The following is a 23,165-nucleotide window of genomic DNA, read 5'->3' on the forward strand; positions in this document are numbered from 1 at the left end:
TTTATTGAAAACTGTAATGATTCTTTCAATATGCTATTCTTCCCAACCAACTTGATTAGTTAAATAAACTCCCTAATACATGCCCATCATTTAGTTAAAATTTTATTTGATATATCTAGTCAGTAAAAATAAAGAGTAGAAAGAGTGTTCCCCTACATTTTGTCAGTATTTTCTCTCAATCATAGAGAGAAACTCAGATAAAAAATTTTTAGTATGTGTATATATGTATATACTATAAGGGAAAATATGTCTATAGTTGAAAATTTATACATGCCATAAGAATACGTAGACAGCTTCATACCTATCGAACAAAATGAAAGCATGGAACCTTTAAGGGGTTGTCTCCTTGATCATCTCTTCGGTTCTAAATTGAGGGATCCATCCATCAGAAAATCAAAATCAATATCAGAATTTGTAGTTCGCATGTTATGAGCATCAACCTGCTTGTCATCAACTGGTCTTTGATCGGAGAGAAGATTCTCTAAATAACTCGAGAAAAAGTCCATGTCAAAACCATCTTCTTCTACTGGCAAAGAAGAATTCGATCCTGTTGACATGTCATCAGCATATGGTAACAGATGATCAAAATCAATCCGCATGGATTCTGAGTTGGTCAGTTCATCAGGACTAGGCACTGGCATGAGCAATGTTTTCGTGGACTCATCAACAGGAGGTGGTGGTGGCGGTGGTGGCGGTGGTGGTGGTGGCTGGTATCTTACAATCTGCCCTGTCGGAGCATCAACACCCTTTAAGCCACCGTGCTCTAGGGCGGGAAAGCGTCTTTTTTTTGATATCTCTGCTCTTTGTCTGTTATTTGGATTTTGCTGCATCGTCAGCTGAGACAGAAACCCGGGGCTCTGGACAGCCATGGCCAGGAAGGATAGCATCTGTTGTTGGTTTTGTTCCATTCCGTGGAGACTCTGTCTCAAGTCATGTACCTGATTCTCAGTGGTCTGTTGATGCTGCCTGAGTTTTATCAGCTCTTGCCTAAGCAAATCCTTATCCCTCTTGAGCCTTTCAACTTCTTCCGCAAGGCCAAACTTCCCGACTTCTACACATGCATTAACATTAGCACCTTTTGCTTCAGATTGCTGCAACTGAGGATGGTCATGACCAGGTTTCCGTCTTATGATCATCTTAAGCAGATGTTTTTGATCCTTGATGAAACTCTTATTCGCAAATTCCAAGCGATCATGGTCGGCTTTGTGAAAACCCTGTCTACAATAAAGAAGTTCAAATCAGATAACATTATATGCAATCTTGCAATAAAAAGCAAAATATAAGGCCATCACCAAAAAAATAATCAAGATATCATAGACATATTTTAAAATAAATTCTGACAAATTAGTCTCCATCCTTTGAAATGCATTGGTGAACATCATTACACCACATGATCCATGTCTTGAGTGTTTCCAGCCCACACTCAAGAAATGGATCATGGATTTCTTTTGGCTTGATGGAAACAACCTACTAAATTCATTGTGGATGGATTGTTTTCATATATTATCAGTTGGAAAAGTAATCCATCTCTAATACTATTATGCGACCTAATCATATAGGCAGTATGATATGTAAAATCAATGGAATGCCAAGTTCAAACAACTTTACTAAAAGCAATACAAGGAAAAAGGGGGTAAAAGAGAGAGCAGAAGAGGATAAATGGACTAAAGCAAACCAGTTCTTAATAAAATCATAAACAAATCATCTTGATTAATCCTCTCCTTTGATGTAAAACATGACACTCTTGCTAAAAAAATTAGAATATCTTAACATCACAAAAATGGCTTTGAACTTCTGAATTTCAGAGTAATAGCTTTGGAATGTATAGCATTAAAGAAAGTTGTCGGCTGCCTCAGTCTAAAACAGGCAAGATTCAAACACTCTAGGAATCTTTCCGTCCTTAAACTTAAATTTCCTTGGATCTTCACTTCAAAACATTATTATAAATTTTGAATCCATTTCCTCATAGATAACTTCTGGAATATCTCCTCTACAGATGAGAACTCATGCTCCCTCTTCCAAATTACGTCATTGTTCATGAACATTTTTCCAGGGTTGAACAGCCATGCTGATGCCAACCGATGTTACCAAGTAACTAGTAGAATATTAACCATTCAAGTGAACAGGTCCATGTAAGGTTTTTCAGGGTTGCTAATAAGCGTGAAATTATGCATAATTTTTATATTATATTTTTAGCACTTAACATGCATTCTCATTTGGATTCTGGTATGTTTTGAGGATTATTTTTATTTATTTATTTATTTTGTGAATCCTAGCAGCAAGAACCCCGTTTGGAGCGAAAGGAGTGTGTGTGAGGCAAATTGAAGGAATTCTACAATAAAATGAGCTTTTCTAGAGCATCCAATGCCCTACCCACACCTCCATTGGTGAAGTCGTGAATGCATCATCTTGCGACCAAGAACGCACCAAGAAGCCACCATAGATCAACCAATGGCCCTACCCACACCTTGACCCACGGCCCGTTGGTGGCAACTAACGACCGTGGGAACCTACCCATGCCCCAATTGGTGAAGGTGTGAATGCATCTATCTTACAACCAAGAACACAGTAAGAAGCAACCACTGATCAACCAATGGCCCTATCCACACCTTGACCCACAGCCCGTTGGTGGCAACCAATGTCCGTGGATTGCCCCATTTTATTTTTTTCTCTAGGCAAGCACTAGTCCAACCCATGCCCCTCCCATGGGGCGTGGGTCTTTCTTTTAGGGTTTGGGTACAAAAGAGCAGGGACAAATTTCGAAAGGGGGCTTTTTCAGGAGTTTAGTTGTTGTCTTCCTCAAGCAATAGGGTGCCCAACAATGGCTCCCTAAGACCTTGGGAGGGGAAATAATTGATCAAAGAAGCATCAAAGAAACCATTAGAGAAATCAAGACGGTGGATTTCATTTGGATCAATTGGTGCCGGCTAAAAATCATGAGATTCGGAGAGTCCTTTATCTACCATCACATCATTGAGGGGAGTTTTAACCATGATTTATTCTTTTAATCTTCCTCATTAAGTTGTACTTTGAACATCTTTAATATAATGGCTTAGATTTCTTTAATATTCAGACATCGGTGAAACTTATTGATGAATTTGTAATCATATATCATTTTCTATTGGATTATATTGTTGTGGTTGAGGTTGTGTTTGCATTGATTGTTGGATTTATTGAAGCAAGAGCTCGAATCTAATTGTTTTATCCTACGCTCGAAGAGTTGAGAAACCTCAATATGTAGGGCTTAGTACAACTGTACAAGTAAAGAAAACATGCAACATACCTAGGGATAGGGCGTCATAGTTATCCCAATTAGGGTGAGAAGTATGTCTTCGACCCTGCTCTTGGAGATTCATAGTGTGTAATACAATCATATGAAACTTATGTACGAGCGAGATCTCACCAAGGTTTTAAAAAGCGGACCGGACCGGCCGGTTCAACCGGGAACCGGTCACCAGTCCGATTCACTAATATAGCTTGAACCGGGTCAAGAGCCGGCTTTGGACCGGGAACCAGTGAACCGGTTCGACCGGACCGACCGCCCATAAATCCCCCCATTCCCAATCCCATTCCTCACTGGGCACGTACGCACAATCCTCCTCATCTTATCAGCTTCAATCACCGCTCAGGCCTGCCCGCCGCTCCCCATTCCTTAACCCTCACCTCCTTGGCCACTGTCTCTGTCCCCACATCCTCCCCAGCCATCTGGGTTATGTAGGGGATTTGAAGTTGGTAGGCTTGAGAGAGTCATCGGCAAAATTTCGGAATCTCCACAGTCCAATTAATTCAACTTCTAATCCATTATAGTTATGTGATTGCAAATGTAGTCACAAGTGGATCCATGTTCAAATACCATCTCCTATCGGTTGATCTTCTCCCTAGAGTTACATTCTATAATTTTATTACCTTTCCTTCTAGGTTTAGTTGACTTTGAATTTTTAGTTTGATTTATTCCACACCATTTGACAGGTTAGATAACAAAAAAGGAATTGGTTGTGCGATCCGTGCACTTGCAGGCACGACCACACGGTCGACATGCATCAGCTGCACATGGTTATGTAGAACTAGAGCAATTCTACCAAGTAACTAATAGAGCATCTATCTTTCAAGTGAACAGGTTTTTAAGGTTTGCAGAATACTCCACTTTGGTCAATGTGTTTACATGGCCAAGGCTGAATAATTGATTCTACAAGTTAAATGTACATTCCACACATGTACAATTATTTTGAATAATAGGTAAAATAAGTGAAAGATGAACGAACAATACATACATGGCTGTTAAAATATTAATAAAAGTTTCTTTTCCCTATATCAACTGATACACATACACAAACAAAAGCATAATAGATTATAATTTCGAATCAGCGCTGATCAAGAGGAATCCTGGTGAAACCACATCAAATTTGACTAAAGAATCGAATCAATGATTCAATAATTACAATGGTTATCCATTTGGACCTGGAGAAACAAATTTCTCATGCTAATTTTTTTTTGCTGAGATGTGACCTTTATCTTTTACATTCTTTTCCTTTAAAAAAAAGAGAGGGAATAACAGGTAAAAGGCTTTAGTGAAAGAACTATGTTTCCATTATATACACTATCAATTTCACATTGAAAGTAAAATGCAAGCACCAACAACATCAGTACATTAAACAGATTTCAGTCAGATGGGTGTGTTTAAATCCATTATAACATCTGCTAATTAATAAATGACCAATTGTACCTTTTTTTTTTATAAACTTAAAAATCCATAGTAGCACAAAACACTAAGGCTCTCAAATGATTTAGAAAAGATTGCTATTGAACAGGACCAAACTTGTCAAAACAGATCACCAATAAGGAAGACATGGAAAGGAGGAACAATTGCCTTTTGCAATGTAAAGGTCATTGGTGTTATTATTTCCTTAACTAAGAAGCAAGACTTTTTCCTTCACTCATCAAAAAAATCATACAAAAATCAATCCAATTGATATCAAACAGTTATTGTTTGGCAATGCAATTCATAAACTGGATGGAGGTGTTGAGCTTCGCAAATCCTAATTTTTCTAAAACTAATTTACGTTTTGCCTCTGGCAACACCTAAAAGCCATGATCCTAGGCCTTAAAAAAAGGGATATTAATTATTGCTTAATGATTACCATGCAACATTCTAGGAACAATCTGATATTTTAATTTCAAAACTCCAAACTCAATCTAACTAGCAACAATCAAAGACATGAAAAATCCTACCTGAGGAAAGAATGAATTTATCAACCGTAATAAAATCCCAAAAATTAAAACAAAATTGCAATAAAAGAACTCAGATATCACGACCAAACAAACAATCCTCAAAATCCTAAAGAAGTCAAGAAGAAGACGGGCATAAGAACTCACGTAGGTGTTAAGCTGGCGGACGAAACTGGAGAGGTTGCTATGCTTGAAGTACTTCGGAAGGAGTTCACGGGAGAAGGTATGAGAATCCCAAATCACGAAGCTATCACCGTTCTTCCCCCACGAAACCGTGCCATCCGTCGCCGAGTCGTCCACTATATCGTAGCACTTGCTGAGGAATGGCGGCGCCATCGCTAGCAATTCCCCCTTGTCGTTCACCATCCGCACGCCTCCCATAAACCCTAACCCTAACCCTAACCCTAACCCCAGATGGAAATGGAATAGAAGACGAAGAGCGGGTGATTTAATTCTTTGCCCTTTTATATCGTCAACCATAGAGCAACACGACTCATGCTTCCACATCATTGAAGTGATTCTTCACCGTTTATCCTCTGATCAACGGCTCTGATTTTGTAATTTAAAACAAACTTAATGCCAATATATATATATAAATATTACATGATAAAAGGTTCATATTTATCATCCACCATTCATTTGTCTCGAGATGTAGACTGATCCCAATCCATCGGTTCACGTCCAAGCGAGTGTCTCTTAGCAATCAGGTACGTTTACCGGCATACACCTTTAAGTTATCTCTTAACAGTAGGGAGATCTTTTTTCGTGATGCATCGGGAAATAAGCTTTGCCGCGAAACACCAGATCCCACCAATTCGATCTCTCGCCACACGATCCTTCTCGGTCTCGTGCTTTCCACGCTTCGGTTCTCAGTCTCTCACCGCCGTCTTCGTGCGCGACGACGATGGGCTTCGTCCTCCGAGCTCTGCAGCGCTCGCGCCCCGTCATCGGAGGTAGGGTTTCCGCCTTCCGATGGATTACCTCCACCCCAGATCTCCACAAACCGGAGGGCGCTGCTGCGGCGGAGCCGGCAGCGCCGGAGCCGGAGATCCCACCGCGGACTCCCGTAGGTGGGGCGAGGGTGCAGTTATCTAACCCGGATGATGCCATCGAGGTGTTTGTTGATGGGTATCCGGTCAAGATCCCAAAGGGGATGACTGTTCTCCAGGCCTGTGAGGTCGCTGGCGTTGACATCCCTAGGTTCTGTTATCACTCGAGGTTGTCGATCGCTGGAAATTGTAGGATGTGTCTCGTTGAGGTCGAGAAGTCGCCCAAGCCTGTGGCGTCTTGCGCTATGCCTGCACTTCCAGGTACTGGGATTATTCTAAATCTGTCGTTTTTTGTTTTGATTCCTTTACCCAATGTGCATTTTCGTAGTAAATTGGATTTTGAAACTGTGTTTTGGGGCGCCTTCATTTTTTTTTTTTATAGGTTAAATTTAGAGTATTTGGCTGCAAATTTGAATCTTTGATCTTCTTGTAGGCATGAAAATCAAGACAAATACGCCGGTGGCGAAGAAGGCGAGGGAAGGGGTGATGGAGTTTCTGTTGATGAATCATCCATTGGACTGTCCGATCTGTGATCAGGGAGGGGAGTGTGACCTGCAGGATCAATCTATGGCGTTCGGATCAGACCGGGGGAGGTTTACAGAAATGAAGAGGTCCGTTGTTGATAAGAACCTTGGTCCTTTGGTGAAGACAGTGATGACTCGCTGCATTCAGTGCACAAGGTGATACTTTCTTCCCAATTTTTGTTTGAAATAGATTTCTGTTTGGTCATATGCTTGCTGTCTAATACAGTGTCTGAAAGTGGTGACTGATGTCCATGTGGTTTGAGTATCATTTGACTGGGAGTTTTATGAGCTGAAACATGGTTGATTAAGTTTTACATTCAATGCATGCCGTAGTCTACTTAATGCAACTTCTTTGATCTAAATGGCTTTATTTTATTTTTGTAATCCATTTGTTGCATGATATATATCAATTTATATACTATGATTCCAAAACAACTTGGCGCATTTTTTCTTAATCCAATGGCTGTTCTACTGAGAAATGAATTAAAGTCGGGCTTATTAATTGCCAAGTTCCCTACGCATAGGCCGATGACATTCCCATAATTACTGTTTTGCATGAAACAAGATGCATCAATTTTCTTGTCAAATGGACCTTTTGATATTTAATCTGAGCTTTCAGATGTTCATTACCCTGATCTCTACTTCTATAATTTTTTAAATAGTAGAAATGACACCTGTTCTCTATCTTTGATGGATAAAGCTTTAGCCATGCTGGAATATCATTATTCTTGATGGATTTATGGTTACAAAAGCATCAAAACTACATGCAAAATATGAAAACTGTGAAAAGGTCTTAGAGTTAAGTGATGATCAATAATATTGCACATTAGCTAGTGAAGTACACAATCATGATTAGTGAGTATGTATTCTCAACCATATTGTGAATATACTATTTGATAAATTATCAAACATGCTTACCTATGGCATATTGAATATTGGATATAATAGCTACATTTTTGGGATTAGACAACAATTCCATAGCTGAAAAAGAAAATTACATCTCATTCCTGTCACTATATTTGCATTCAAAAATATTACTCAGTTTGATTTCTGTTTTTTTCCACGTATTCTTGATTTGTTACTATGTTCACTAACACTCAATTTTTTTTTTTTTTGTTTCTTTTTTTTTCTTTGGAGAAAATATAATTTTAATCTTAAAGTTTAAAAGCTTTTAGTGGGGCTTTAGCTTTAGAACTTGTGGTTATTTTGAACTTGTGACAGCTATGATTGGATCTGGTGGATGTGATAAACTCTTTTTTGTGTGGACATTATTCATGATGTTGCAATTGAACTCATATTTCTGGCTACAGATGTGTCAGATTTGCTTCTGAGATTGCTGGTGTTCAGGACCTTGGCATGTTGGGTCGTGGCAGTGGGGAGGAAATAGGAACATATGTTGAAAAGCTTATGACTAGTGAACTCTCTGGCAATGTTATTGATATCTGTCCTGTTGGAGCTCTCACCTCAAAGCCTTTTGCTTTCAAAGCAAGAAATTGGGAGTTGAAGGGTACAGAGAGCATTGATGTTACTGATGCGGTAGGGTCAAACATAAGAATTGACAGCAGGGGTCCAGAAGTTATGCGTATCCTTCCACGATTGAATGAGGTTTGTCCTGTCAATTCTTTCAGTAAACTTTTATCACCATTACTAGGCTATTTTTGTTTGGCCTTGCTCTCTTTCAAGTTCAAGTTCTCTAGGAGCCTTCGAAGTTGGAATGGTCCAAGGGGTGATTAGGAGATTCTTTGCCAATTGAGGAGATTTAGATGTTCTTAACTTAGTGATGCCATTCAGAATCTTATATCTATCAGTTGGTGATCTTGTTTAGCAACGAAGCAGTTAGATAAAGACTCAAGTCGAATAATAGTTTATTTAGGGATGCAGAGAAGTGCAACTAGATTTTGATTAGAGGAGAATAAATTTGGAAGCTTGTGGGGTTTGGTCTCTGTTAATATTCTTGTGATTAGGAGATTGCAATCTTAGTGTTGGATTTAGAGGGAGTTGGCCTAGGCATGAATTTTTATTTTTTTATTTTTTTTTTTTATGTGATTTTCCCTTTTTAGTTTATTGTTTTATTTTTCATTTCTGAATAGTTATCTTTTTCCTTGTAACTTATTTATTTTGAATTTTGCAAATGTTATTCTTTAACAAATAATATGTTTTCATGAACCAGGAACTGAAGGAAAACAAATTTTCTTCAAAATAATAGCATTTCTAAAATCAAATGGAAGTTGAGTAAAAAACTGAAAATTGAAAAACTGTGAAAAGAAAAGCTGGAAACTGAAAATCATATGAAATAAACAACTGAAAAAAAAAGAAAATAGGGCAACAAAACAGGCAATTACATGGAAATGGGAACCTAGGAATGAACCATTGGGTTGATTAAGAGGAGAATAACTTGATAAGTGGAGAGCAAGAGAAAGATGTTTTTGATGTGGTGCTTTAGTAATTAATTGATAGAGGGGTTATGAATGAGTGGAAAATAAGCTACGAAATGAGGTTCAGGGGTTAATTGAAATTGAAGAAATAGGATCAAGATGAATAGCGATAATTGTCTGATAAAGATACCTTTGCGATGGATGGAAATCATGCTCATGATATATGAAAATGTTACAAAATAAGTTGTTTGGTGGTTTGATTTTACTTTTTGAAACCTTCCTGAATTTTATCTTAATTTCCAGTCTGATGCCTAAGCCTGAAGTCCCATTGTATGTTTTTTTACATTGATGTTTTTACTAAAGGGAATAACTTAGGTGAAGTCAAATAAGTGTAGTTAATGTAGTTCACCATTGGATGTTTGACACGTGGCATGAGATGAGTAATTTTTTTAAAAAAATAAGGGCATTATATGAAAGTTATTATATTTTTATATATTTTTGGTACACATGTCACAATGTAAATGATGAACTACACTAACTACATCTATCTAACTTCACCTAAGTCATTCTCTTTACTGAATATGTTTGAAAGCTCATTTCTTCCATTTGTTATGCGTGTGTTGCAGGATATCAACGAAGAGTGGATATCCGACAAGACGCGGTTCTGCTATGATGGCCTCAAGAGACAAAGGTTAAATGATCCAATGATTCGTGGTCCTGATGGTAGATTCAAATCTGTGAGTTGGCGTGATGCTCTCGCCGTGGTTGCTGAGGTTATACATCAAGTTAAACCTGATGAAATCGTAGGAGTTGCTGGCAAACTTTCTGATGCTGAATCTATGATGGCTTTGAAAGATTTTGTGAACAGGATGGGCTCGAACAGTGTTTTATGTGAAGGAAATGGTCCTAACCCTCAAGCAGATCTGCGTTCTAGTTATCTCATGAACACTAGTATTGCTGGCCTTGAGAAGGCAGATGTGTTCCTTTTAGTTGGTACCCAGGTACGCTCATTACCCCATGTCTGAGATTTTATTTGCACTGATTATTTTTTTATTTTGGACTGTTAAATTCTGAAACAATCTGTAATAATGTGATATGCTTAGCAGTTGAACATAGTCTAGGAACTTTGACCTTCAACTACGCTCGACATATGGTATGGCCTGAAGGCTTTTATTCTTAAATTAAAATCGTATAGGCTACTAAAACATTTGCTTCAGGTGAAAAAACAGTGTATGTTTTATAGCAGAAATTATGTTTTACAGACAACGTTGTACTTAGTTTGCAATTGTTGCAGCCAAGAGTGGAAGCTCCTATGGTGAATGCAAGGATCCGGAAAACTGTTAAAGCAAATCAAGCAAAGGTTGCTTACATTGGTCCCCCAACAGATATAAACTATGATCATCAGCACATTGGTACAGGAGCAGAGACTCTAGTTGAGCTTGTTGAGGGCCGCCATCCATTCAGCTCCACTCTTCTTTCTGCGAAAAATCCTGTTATCATTGTTGGAGCTGGAATTTTTGAGCGGGATGACAAGGATGCCGTCTTCTCTGCGGTTGAGACCATTGCAAAGAATGCGAAAGTTGTGAGACCTGACTGGAATGGACTTAATGTCCTACTCTTAAGTGCTGCTCAAGCTGCTGCTCTTGACCTCGGCCTCGTATCAAGCCCTAACGACACCATCCCCTCAGCTAAGTTTCTATACCTGATGGGTGCTGACGATATCAGCTTGGAAAAGGTCCCAGATGATGCTTTTGTTGTTTATCAGGGGCATCATGGTGACAAAAGTGTCTACCGAGCTAATGTGATTCTCCCTGCATCAGCTTTCAGTGAGAAGGAAGGCACATATGAGAACACTGAAGGATGCACACAATGGACAGTCCCAGCAGTCCCTACAGTTGGTGATGCAAGGGATGACTGGAAGATTGTCCGAGCCCTGTCAGAGGTCGCCGGGGTTAGACTACCATATGATTCACTTACTGCTATACGGGCTCGGATAAAAACTGTGGCTCCTAATCTCCTACAGGTGGATGAGAGGGAGCCGGCAACCATGTCATTCGAGCTTAAGCCTCCGGTCACACAAAAGATTAGCTCAGATCCATTTAAACCCGCCATTGAGAACTTCTACATGACAGATTCAATTACCAGAGCGTCTAAGATAATGGCACAGTGCAGTGCTTCGCTTCTGAAGAAGTGAAGGCAACCTTGTTTTTCTTACTCTAGAACCGGGTTTTATCCATTTCTGTTTCTGAGTTTGTGATGTTGATCCATGTTAATTATATCTTGGACCAGAGGCTGTTATTTTGCTGCCATATTGAAATGTGGTTCATAAATGGCAGCTAAATTGAATTATATTTTCCTTCAGTTTGCAATGCAAAAGGTGCTGAGAAACTCAAAAGCATGTCATTTCCTCGGTGAATTCCAGGATGCTTCGTTTGTAGCTTGTAAGATCTCAGTCTTTACAGGAATAAAAAAGCATGGATAGCCTTTAACGATTCAACATGTAAATGTGCCCCCTAGTTTCTTTTAAGGAAAATATCATTAGGTCTCATATGCACCTTTTATCATTACACATGATGTTTTGAATTCTATCAAATGTATATATATATATATATAACATTTTATGTATGTATTTTTTCAGGTTTATAATGAAATAAGTTGTAAAAAGATCAATTTAAACACTCACTTAATTGAAGAAAGGATTTGCAATCTTTTTTGTTCATTAACCTTTTCTATATAAATAGTAAATAAAACGTATAAATGAAAGATTAGGATATAATGCTTGGAAAGATAACAAAAATCACAATATATCCTCCTTTTTCCCAAACAAGATCATGCTTCGCTGAATGTCAACATAAACACAAGAAGCTGAATAAGAGACATGAGCCCATCTGAAATTACAATAATATTCACACCCTCAAGAAAATTAAGGGAAAGCACTGCACTACAAATTACAAATATGAATCCAAAAATAATAAAAACCCACCAACCTATACAACAAAACAAGCACAATACTAAAGAAAACGTGCCATTAGGGTTAGCCAACTTTAACATCACCTCCAACTACTAAGAAAGAAACAGTTATGTTAGATGGAGACCCAACTTTTGTCCAGCTTTTGCTCCCTCAACTCAAGAACTGAATCATCATAGGCTTCAAATCATTTTTAAAAATTAATTATAAGGATAGTGAAGCTTGTTGACTAGCATAGCCATTGCTGCTTCAAGTTTGATCACATCATTGAGGATTGCGCATGGACCCACTTCGAGGCGCATTCCTGCATTATGTATAGCAATCTTCAAATTTCAGTCTTTGCAAATTAATATCTGCTTGTGTAATTCTCTTTGTCAGTACATTCAGAGTTCAGTTGGATTAATGTTACTGACAGATCAACATAATGAGATCTCCAGCTCTACTGCAGATCAAATATGAAACATAACCAAGCACCGGCCTCACAGGTCTGCATGGCTAATATTAATGGAGAATGAGTAATAAATAAATATATATTTTTTTTTCATGAGGAATTGACACCAGTACAAAAATATACCCTGGAAGAATTTATACACTGAGTTCAAAGATGGCTATTCATTTGCCATTGCTTAATCTTCTTGATGTTAATTTTTCGGAGAATTTTAAGAGCCATTAAATGCATAATGAAACCAGGTGAACTATAACTGATTACATATTATTCTGCTAAACTAAGTATTTATTAGTTATTACCAACTCAGAATCACAGAAACAAAATGTCATGGCTCCAAGTTTTAACCAATATCATTGCATTGATCAAAGAGGTCATAAGAATCACCTTCCATGTGACAGTTGAGATGTAAGTGCAGGAGCCTTGGAACTGCCATGGCGCTTGGCCCTGTTGTCTTGCTCTTTCTCCACTCGCATGGCAGCTACTTCCTTCTCCATTGCAGCTACTTCCCTTCTCATTTTCTTAGCCTCTACTTCCATTACTTTAGTCAATGTATCTACTTTCTTTGCTAATATCTGAATCTCAGCAGGTTGAAAACCAAAGTTAGATAGCTTTGAAACATTTAGTTGCAAATCACTGAAAAAAAATCCAGAAAAATAATCTACCTCAATAGCATCATCCTTGTCTTTTAAGCTTTGATCTTTCTCATGGCATGCTTTCCTCAGAGTGATAACTTCCTTTTGCAACATATCATAAAACATTCCAGACACAGTATCATCTGAATCAACATTAGAGAACTCATTGGGCTTCTCATCTAGATTTTCCTTCCAATTTGAGCGTGTTTGGCAATCTCTTGTCCCATCAGTGGATTTGTTTAGTGAATGCCCTGTTCCGTTAGCAAGAATTTTACTGCGATCTAGAGATCTAGTGCCACCGTCAAAAGACTTTGAAGTTCCCTTTGCATGTTTCAGTACTGTGCTGGTGCCACTACTGAGAGAAAAGCGAGACTGAGAGGATGTTGTTCTCTTTGTTAGAAGGCAATTGGGAGATAACTTGGATACATTTTCAGCACCACCTAGGGACTGACGACGTGAAGGGCCATTGCTCACGCTTCTTGCCTCTACATTGGTTCGGTTGGTTCCATTGGACATTTTCAAACCCTCTTCCAACACTTTGAGTCGCAAATGATACTTATCCTGGAAACTTAATAGGATGAGTGTACAGTTATAGTGCTTTATCATTAAATTTAATAACACAGCCATTTTTAAAGGTACCATTAACTATCTAAACAATTTAAGAACTGCAAAAGGAATACATACCTTTAATTGAGCTTCTGATCTTGCAGTTCGTTCTGCTATAGCAAGCTTATCTCGAAGTTGCTGCATTTCCCCCTGTAGCAAAAATTAGTTAGTAACAATTAAAAACAGGTTGTAGATGTAAAGTTTAACCATTCCACATAAACACAGTATGGGGCAAAGTGTAGCACAAAGGATAGTAGCAACAACAAAAGTTGAAGCAAATTAGTCACATAGTCTACCTGCATGAATCTTCGCTCTTCTAACCATTGTCTGACTGGCATTACTTTGTCATTAGCATCTTTCCATTCATTTGCCACCACAACAGCAACCCTATTTGCTGTAACTTTAGCACGAGCTAGTTCTCTATCGAGGGTTTTCCTTTCGTCCTAAGTAAAAATAACAGCGATAGAAAAGTGAGAATATCAAAATAAAATAACAGTAGAACACTGCTTCCTAAGGAAATAAGGCTTCATATTAGACCAAATTATGAAGCTCACAGAGATGCCTTACATTCATTTCTTGTACTTTCCTCTGATAGTCCCTCACAGCATTTGCAGCAGCACCACCAGCGAGAACAGCCTCTTCTAACTCTCGCACAGTCTGGCTGAGCTTTTCAACCTCAGCAACTTTTTGGCGATGCATTTTATCCAAGATCTTATTTTCTTCCTAAAAATGTGCATTATTTGAAAACACAATACCTTTGACATGGGGAAAAATAAACATCCTAAGAAGCTAGAATGGTCCATAACCAAGTTCTATTTTTTTACCTGACAGATTTCAATCTGCTTCATTAATTCTTGGTTCTTATTTTGTAGATCATCCACCATAGAAGCCTTTGCCAGTGCTATTTGCACGGTTCTCTCTGCTTCAAGTAATGCTGCTTCTTTTGATTTGGTAAGCCGATCCAATGCTCTGTTATCATCCTGCACCTTTGCAATCTGATAAAGAGAAGTTACATTACTGACCTTATTTTCATTAACGTGGTGTGCTGACAAAGTTGCACATGTGACATTTACTGTCATACATATTATCTAAAAAAGTCATTCCAGATTTAATTAAAGGAGACAAATTTTCACTACATACCTCCTGGCGGGCAATCTTAAGCTCTGCCTCCAGGGGTGCAAGAATGGCTTCAATTGGAGGCATGTCATCATCCTTTTGTGCCGCATGAACTCTCCTAAGTGTAGCTTCTGCTGCAAACTGAGCAGCCATTGATGCTTTTTTCTCTTCATTTATTTTCTTTATTTCAAGATTCTGTCATGGCATGGCATCTCCCATTAATAATTGCCTAGTGGGATTTAAAAAAAGATGATAAATGTTAATGAGGACCATCATAGCTACCTTGTTTTCTAGAAGAGACTCAGTTAATTTTAGCTTTTCCTCTACCTTGGTCAATTCTTCAGTAAGCTGCATGTACAGAGAATCCAAAAATAAATAAACATGGAAAGTTCGAGACTTTTACAGCGTAAAATGTATTATCCATAAAAAGGAACTTGTCAATGGCACATATGGGGAAATAAAATAAACTCAAAATGAGAGAAGGCTTAAATCTCTCCAATTCACCTTAATAAATAAAAAAAGAGAACAAAAATGTAAAACGCCTTCTTTTAACAGCATTAAAGCAATATATAGAGCAGCTAGTTTCAAATAATAAATCAGTTATTATAAATAATCAAACCATTCCTCCAGCTGCATACTAACCTTATGTCTTTAAAGACACAACAAACCAAATAGCACAGGATACCAAAAGACATTATTTCCGCTCATGAACCAAGAAAATTGGATGAGATGCCTTAATAAATTTCTCAAACACAATTGAAACTGATATCTATCCATATATATATATATATATATATAGCAGAAGGAAAAGCCCAACACTTGGGTAGAAGAACAAATCAAAATACTCCCTTTACTAGACAGTTAATCCCAGATTCCCAATCCCCATGGCATGTCAAAGAAACATTCTCTCACACATAAAAAGAATGAGCTGGTGGGATTGAAATGCGAGCACATTCCCTTTGTGTCTGAATTTGAATTTCAAAGAGTTCGAATCCTCACAAACAAAAATTCCACTTTGGCTATCAAAATTAAAGAAATTACCAATTAAAAAAAAAACACAGAACAATTTTTTGATATTATCCAACAATGCAGATAAAAATGAACTTGAAAAAAAAACAATACCAAGAAAATACATAGAAACGACAAAGGAAAACCCCCATAAAAATAATTAAAAAAAAAATCACCTCTTCGACTGCCTTCTCTCTGGCACGCTCAGACAACCGCAGCGCCTTAATCTCCGCCTGCGCCTCTCCCAACTCCCGATCTTTGTCTGCAAAACCAAAATCCATCCCCATTTCAACCACCAAAGACAAAGAACCCAAAAAAAATTTCAAAAACATTACGAAAATCGCGAAAACCGGCACGGATCGAACCACATTCCGACCTCTAACTTCATTCTCGAGCCGATTGAGCTCGACCTTCACCGGATCCGAGCCATGGAGCAAGTTGATAAACTCGTCGGTCTCCAAACTCGGCTTCATCGACGGCTTCCTCCTCAGAGCCTTCCCATCCTTGAACGACCCCGACGCCGTCAACGCCGCAGCCATCCCCTCCCCACTTCCTCCAAACGGCTCCCCCATCCTGGATCTAGCCCTCTTCTCTCCCTCACATCAACCAGAAACACCAACCAGATCTCGCTTCTCTAGGGCTTCTCTAGCACCCCAAATCGATGTCTAGAGTTCTGATTCCTCGAGTAGGAGAAAATCCAAACCCTAGTTCCAGTTCTCTCCGCTCTCGCTTCGCTTCCCTTTCCTTCGAGCTCTGCGAGAGATTGAGAGGGAGATGAGCTTATGTACAGTGATACTAAAAAAAAAAAGCTCGGTTTTTTATATCTTTATCACTTGCGGTTGTAATTCCCCTTTTATCATAAACACCCTCGTATTCTCCTACAATTGATAATTTTGTCCTTTTTCTTCTTACTAACATTTAATTATTTTAAAAAATAATATAAAATCCAAATATAGTGATTTTCCAGTCACCACTACTACGACGGGGTTACTCTATCTGTTGTATCTCCCACGTTAACCCACAAACTCAACCAAACAAATTTCTATTCTCGATCACTTGATCGGTCGTTATTGTTTATGATACCTCTCTTTATTATAGGGTAAATGATATGATAAAAAAAAAATACTGATATGATATTCTTTTGTTGATGTGTCTCATGTGAGTTGAAAATGATTTTTCGATGATCATATCAATCATTTGAATTTAATTACTCATGGATAATTTTATAAAAAAAAAATGACCACCATTTTGATGTAAATTGAACTTCAATAACCCAAATAAAACAATATCAATGTAAATAACACTGTGAAAAAAACATTATACTGGAGGATTTTTTTTTAATAAAATTTCATTTAATTTAGTTTAAATAGAAAACCATTTAAATATAAGGAATTCTACAAATTATAAGAATGTATTTGAGGCATCGTGAACTAGTCTACTGATAATTACTTGTGCTTATAGTTAAAAAATTTTGAATTCAAGCCTCTCCTTTTAAAGTTATATGACGGGAGTTTATTCTTAGGAGGTCAGCCAAGTTACTATAAGTGGTACACTTTCATACCCATTTATCTTTTATTTTATCGTTTGTCGACTTTTAAATATATATATATATTTAAAAATTTAAAAATTTAAAATATATAAAATAAAAATTTAACAGACCCGCAAATTCTGCTAGAGTGATCCGGACACCACCCCTGGTTTTAAGGGATGCTAACGGAGCCCTGTCATTTATACAGTGAACGATTAGATTTTAAAGAATAAATTCACCGGACGTTATCACATTCAAACTGCTTTTTAGATTGTCGAGCTTGGGTCGGGAACCAAATCCAAAACCCAATAAGAGAACGGTCTAAACCCGCTGAAATGGGTCAACATCTAACCGTCCATTTAGAGCACGTGTCCTTGCATGAACCGTCAGATAACTAGATTCTATTTAAAAGGAGTCTTTTTGGTTTATAAGTTTCATTAACTTAATATATATAGAGTTGTTATAATAAGAATGAGAAGGGACATAAGAACTACTCTTTTTAACATGTATTTTATTGCTTTAAGTTAGTTGCAAAGAATATTATATAAAAGAAGGGATTAAATTTTTTTATATCATACTTAATCAACACAACCATTTTCTATCATTTTCATTTCAATTTTTTTCTCATTTCAACCACATTCTTTTGTCTCTTCAGATGCACCGAAAACAAGCAATAGCTTTAAAAAAAAAGAGTGCTTTCTTTGGGTAAGAGATCAACTACCCAAAATTTTAAATATTTATTTGCTTTAAAAAAAAGGAAATTTTTTTAATATATGATCACATAACTTGCTCGTATTGAAAACTATGATTGTGTGGCCAAAATTTGCTTTTCTTGTGTTTTGTGCAAATGGGAGTATAATAAATATTGTATTAGGTAAGGCTGTCATATTGTTAGCAAAACCTTATGAAATTAATTAAGGATTATTCAATTGAAACAGATTATTTAATATAGTTTATAATTTTTATAAATAAAAATAAAATCCACTGAATTAATTGGTTTTGTTATATCCATGTCATGCATTAAATTTGATATATTGTATGTCTGCACAAAGATTTTACATGAGTTTATAAAGAAGCATATGTTTTTAATTAAATCATTACTGTTTATTTTTATTAGTCAATCAAGTTAATTAAGCCCAATAAGTTTTGAGAGTTGCATACTTATAATCAATTTAAAATACAAAAATTTGAAATACGTCATAACATAATTTTTTTATCGCCTGGTTAATAATATATAGAAAAAATAACAGTACAAAAAAAATAATGAATTACATCACAACTTCATAAATTTTTCAGTACCAAAAAAATATAGTGCACACAATCACAAAACAATCAAGATACAAAACTATGTTTTTGTTAAAGTAGAAATAATCAAATTACCCATCTGATTTTCAATGAAAATCTATTAAAAATTTTCCAGTTAAACATCAAATATAAAACAGTATAAATAATCATGTTATAACTGAACCACTTGTATACTATATTCTGTTCTCAACTGTAAATCAAATTGAAAATTAAAAATATTTAATCACAAAAATTTTTATAAGCATGCATGCCAAGTCAAGGAGCACCAAAAATAAAACCTTATCTTCAAGTCATGAGCACCCAAAGCACTAGAGAGGGACCCAATGAAACTATTGGAGACCCATGCATGCAGTGATTCCTGTGGCCATGAAAGGTGGCGTGTATACAAAGAAGTAGGCACAAGTCTTTTGGTGCAACAAAAAGAGAAGTTGCTCTCCCTTCAAGAATTCCATACTCAAACATCATCAAACAATCTAGTTAAAGATATACAGAGTAACATGGTTGGCTTTGGAGAGGCAAAGCAAAGTAATGAAAACAACAGTTCATATCATATCATATCATATAAAATATATATATATATATATATGATCTGAAATCATTGATGGAACAACAGTAATTAATAGTTCTTCACTAACTTTTAAATGCACCAAATTAAGATGTTTTTTTTTCATGCTTCTCTTTATCATCTCCTTGTTCCTAACTTAGATCACAAACCAGCCCATAAGGCTTACACTTGCTAGGAATCCAATGCAATGACACCCCACCAAAGTTTCAAAGTAACTTGGATAAGCTCTATCTCTCTTTCTCTCTCTCTAAACTTTCTTTCTCACATGAAGGGCCTTATAATAGGCATCACTGTGAATCAAAAACTGATCAAAATGATTGATATATCATTAAGTGTATTTGAGAGATCAAGTTTATCAAAAATATATTAATCTGCATGGCAAGATATAAATTAAACCTAGTGCATTAGAATACTAAGTTTAGTTGATTGTTTAATTCCTCAATACACTCATCCGGATAATGTGGAGATTTTGAACTATATATCAATTAATCGTTAATTAACATCCTCATTAAGTATTTCAATGGCATATATATACTAAATGGTCCAGTGTTAGAGAAAGACAAGCCAGGGAGATGAGTTGCTTGCAAGCATTATAGCTTTGGGAAAAGAACACTCACATGCATGCTTTGGAGGAAAGAGTAGTACTCTCATCTTGAAGAATCAAATACCAAATTCCAATGAAAGATACATGTCTTTCATAAAATTTAAGTATTTAATAGCCATTAAGTTATTAAGCATACATATAAATGAGTCATGATCTTATACTTAATTAGTTTAATTTCCTATTATTAAAGAGTAACATAAAGTAAAAGTGAGCCTCCACCTTTCTCTTTCTCAGTACTGCCTCTAAATATATCTACATGAAGGTCATTATTATTTATCTTGTGTAGGGACCAAAACTATAGAATCACTTTCAGTGGAAGCACCTGCTCAATAATCATAAAAAACAAAGAAAGAGATATATGTTATAAACAAATATTTTTAATGGATGCTCATCTGTAGATTTTCATCTGTATGTAGCCGTACGCTAGATCTTAGTAGCAGTAGCAGATCTTTACTTATTCCACCAACCAGGGAGTATTTTTGGACCGATCGGATCGAATCGATCCCTGCCGTTCATTCAACTCTTAGTAACCCTATAAATACTCCCTCATTTTTTGTATACTTTGGAAGATATAGAGAGAGAAAGAAAAGAGAGAAATAAAAGAAGAAAGAAGAAGAAGAACTTAATTCGAGGGTTTTTGGGTTTTTGGTAAATACTCTGGCTCTCTATTCTTATTACTATCTTTACATTTATAACATATATATTCTTAATACGTTATCAGCACGAATTTGCACATATGATTTTAATTTTCTTTGACTCATCTAATATATATGTTATATATGTGGAATCCATTTCTAACACTGAATGCAGGAAGGATCGACAGGTAATATAATACTGGCAAACCATACATTTTATTATTACATAATTTCAATCAACAATACATAAGATTTTCTTAGAAGCATACATAAAAAACATACAGTACTAAAGCCAGTAAGGCTAATATTGCCAGTACTTTTAAAATAAACAAGAAAAACAATAATATTATTATTACAATGAGGTTTTCCATCAAATCCAAATTATCAAGCATCATCTTCTAAGTTTTCACGACGACCTCTCTCCCGTGATCGTTGACAAAACTCGTAAAGATCTGCTGGGCCCTCTCTCTCTTCTCCGACGCCCTTCTCACGACTTCACGGCTCCTTCGAGGTTTCTCCGGTCGGCAACTCGGCCCGGGCTTTTTCTCCGTCGGCCCCCTATTTTCTTCTCTCCATTATTTTTTTACTTCTTCTTCCCTTTTAACTTATAATCACTTTCAAACAAATTTTAATTCCCAATCTTTCGCAATAATTGCAGGTATGAACAATCATCAGTATACATGAATAGTACCGATACATGAGCAGATCATCAGTATACATGAATAGTATCGTATACTGAAGCAGATCTGTATACATGAACAATATAGATGCTTTTATGTTTTTATTCGTACTCTCTATTCTAATTACATGTTGTATTATTATTTTGAAGAGAAAATGGCAAATATTGCAAAAAGAGAATTTGAGGCCCTTCAAATCTCGGGGAGCGATTATATATCCCCGGAGCCTCGATATCAAGCTCCATCCGAAAGCAAGAAACCCGAGTAAAAGCGATTGAGGGCTAATAACAATGAGCCTAGTGATAATAAAGGCGAAGGCCTTAATATTTATAAGGCATCATATTGATGATGGCTCGAAGAATGAATACTTGACCATTGAGGATACACGGGGAATTGTGGTTATCCCCGAAGAGAGATTTGAACATCTCGGGAATGGTCTACTTGCCCAAAGCACGAAATGATTGGTCGAGCCTCGGGTTTCAAGATTTTAAAAGCGTGCAAGAATATAATTCGAGCTATTTAAAATTGTTTTCAAGATTTTTGTCTCCGTGGAGAAACAGATGATGTAAGGAATGATGCTCGAGAAAAACATTTACAACATTTCACGCATCGAAATGTTATATTACAACAACAATATAGAGAAAAGAATTTTTACAAAATTCTCCGAATTAATTTCTTGTCTCCTCGTGGCGGAGCAAAAACAATGAATTGTTGATGCGAGAATCATCAATCTCGACCATCTGGATCAGCACCACTGCCAGAAATTAATTTTGGGCAAAGAAGATGGCGTGGTCGCGGTGCTAGTTTTAAAAACCGCGGTGGACGAGGAAATTATGGTGGTCGAGGACTACGCGGTCGTGGTGGGGGCCGAAATAATATCGGACCACGCGATAATAGAATTGATGTACATCAACAGAAGCAACAAAGCCACAAGATGGGGTTAGAGACAAAGAAAGATACATGCTATCGTTGTGGCCCGGAAGGTCATTGGTCCAGAATTTGCAGGACCCCAAAACATTTTGTCCATCTTTACCAAGAATCACTTAAAAAACAAGAAAGGTAAAGATATTGAGACAAATTTTTCACGACAACCCCATAGTTGATCCAATTGAGGATAATTCCATAAATAATTTAAATGTGAATCGAAAAATACATATTTAGATATGTCGATTTCCTTATAGACTAGTTTGTAATATGTCTTTATGTTTTATTAAATTATGTTTTTTTCTTTTGTTTTGTTAGAATATGGTCGATGATGAATGCATTATTGATCATGGGACAACGCATACTATTTTGACAAGAAAAAAATATATTTTATATCCTTATCAATGAGAAAGGCATATATAGCCACAATAGCAGTGGTCATCGGACACGGTTGAAGGTTCTGGAGAAGCGAGCATTGATGTTGCTAAATGGAACATCCTTGCGGATGAAAAAAATGCTCTCTATTCCCCTAAGTCTAGGAGGAACCTTTTTAAGCTTTTAAAGATATACGTCTCAATGGATATCATTTTAGAGACGGTTGATAAGGAAGGAAAAGAATATCTTTATATTACACAAGTCATTTCATGCCAAAAAGCGTGTACTTGAAAGCTTTCCCGTATATCCTCGGGATTATATTTTACACGTATTAAAGTGATGGAATCACATACGGTGATTAACCCGGAAGGTTAATGACCCGAGATATTTAAAATATGGCATGAAAGACTTGGACATCCGGGATGCTATTATGTTGCTGCCGGATTATTACTAGTTCTCATGGACACCTCATCGAAGGATTATAAAAATCCTAACACATAATGAATATGCATGTTCAAGATGTTCAATGGGAAAAGCTAATAACCGACCTTTTTATAACAAAGGTGATCGGTGAATCTCCTAAATTTTTTTAGAAAGAAT

General features: G+C 36.7%; 3 protein-coding genes across 3 annotated transcripts; 1 reads left to right on the plus strand and 2 right to left on the minus strand.

Moving 5' to 3' along the window:
- Positions 1-123: 123 nt before the first annotated feature.
- Positions 124-5,635, minus strand: LOC120281758 (heat stress transcription factor A-1-like). Its single transcript, XM_039288457.1, has 2 exons — positions 5,374-5,635; positions 124-1,214 (listed from the first exon to the last, which is right to left on the minus strand). Exons 1-2 carry the CDS (start codon positions 5,605-5,607, stop codon positions 351-353), a joined length of 1,098 nt encoding a protein of 365 aa, XP_039144391.1. The 5' UTR covers positions 5,608-5,635; the 3' UTR covers positions 124-350.
- A 395-nt stretch (positions 5,636-6,030) lies between these two features.
- Positions 6,031-11,671, plus strand: LOC120282065 (NADH dehydrogenase [ubiquinone] iron-sulfur protein 1, mitochondrial). The gene is made up of 5 exons (XM_039288793.1): positions 6,031-6,536; positions 6,709-6,955; positions 8,110-8,404; positions 9,801-10,175; positions 10,469-11,671. The coding sequence occupies exons 1-5, from the start codon at positions 6,131-6,133 to the stop codon at positions 11,366-11,368; spliced, it is 2,223 nt and encodes a 740-aa protein (XP_039144727.1). The 5' UTR covers positions 6,031-6,130; the 3' UTR covers positions 11,369-11,671.
- Positions 11,672-12,018: 347 nt separating this feature from the next.
- On the minus strand, positions 12,019-16,757 carry LOC120282279 (microtubule-associated protein 70-2-like). Its single transcript, XM_039289051.1, has 11 exons — positions 16,329-16,757; positions 16,129-16,214; positions 15,227-15,292; positions 14,969-15,139; positions 14,653-14,823; positions 14,396-14,551; positions 14,125-14,271; positions 13,907-13,978; positions 13,253-13,783; positions 12,975-13,162; positions 12,019-12,446 (listed from the first exon to the last, which is right to left on the minus strand). Exons 1-11 carry the CDS (start codon positions 16,522-16,524, stop codon positions 12,407-12,409), a joined length of 1,824 nt encoding a protein of 607 aa, XP_039144985.1. The 5' UTR covers positions 16,525-16,757; the 3' UTR covers positions 12,019-12,406.
- Between the last annotated feature and the right edge of the window lie 6,408 nt (positions 16,758-23,165).

The sequence above is a fragment of the Dioscorea cayenensis genome, chromosome 18 (genome assembly GCF_009730915.1).
Source record: "Dioscorea cayenensis subsp. rotundata cultivar TDr96_F1 chromosome 18, TDr96_F1_v2_PseudoChromosome.rev07_lg8_w22 25.fasta, whole genome shotgun sequence".
NCBI classification, from domain to species: Eukaryota; Viridiplantae; Streptophyta; class Magnoliopsida; order Dioscoreales; family Dioscoreaceae; genus Dioscorea; species Dioscorea cayenensis.

Coding starts and splice junctions, on each gene's coding strand:
- LOC120282065 (XM_039288793.1), top strand. CDS start 6,131: ATGGGCTTCGTCCTCCGAGCTCTGCAGCGCTCGCGCCCCGTCATCGGA. Junction 6,956..8,109: donor CGCTGCATTCAGTGCACAAG/GTGATACTTTCT, acceptor TTCTGGCTACAG/ATGTGTCAGATTTGCTTCTG. Junction 8,405..9,800: donor TCCTTCCACGATTGAATGAG/GTTTGTCCTGTC, acceptor CGTGTGTTGCAG/GATATCAACGAAGAGTGGAT.
- LOC120282279 (XM_039289051.1), bottom strand. CDS start 16,524: ATGGGGGAGCCGTTTGGAGGAAGTGGGGAGGGGATGGCTGCGGCGTTG. Junction 15,140..15,226: donor AGTCTCTTCTAGAAAACAAG/GTAGCTATGATG, acceptor ATGCCATGACAG/AATCTTGAAATAAAGAAAAT. Junction 14,552..14,652: donor AGCAGATTGAAATCTGTCAG/GTAAAAAAATAG, acceptor GCACATTTTTAG/GAAGAAAATAAGATCTTGGA.
- LOC120281758 (XM_039288457.1), bottom strand. CDS start 5,607: ATGGGAGGCGTGCGGATGGTGAACGACAAGGGGGAATTGCTAGCGATG. Junction 1,215..5,373: donor TCCGCCAGCTTAACACCTAC/GTGAGTTCTTAT, acceptor TATTGTAGACAG/GGTTTTCACAAAGCCGACCA.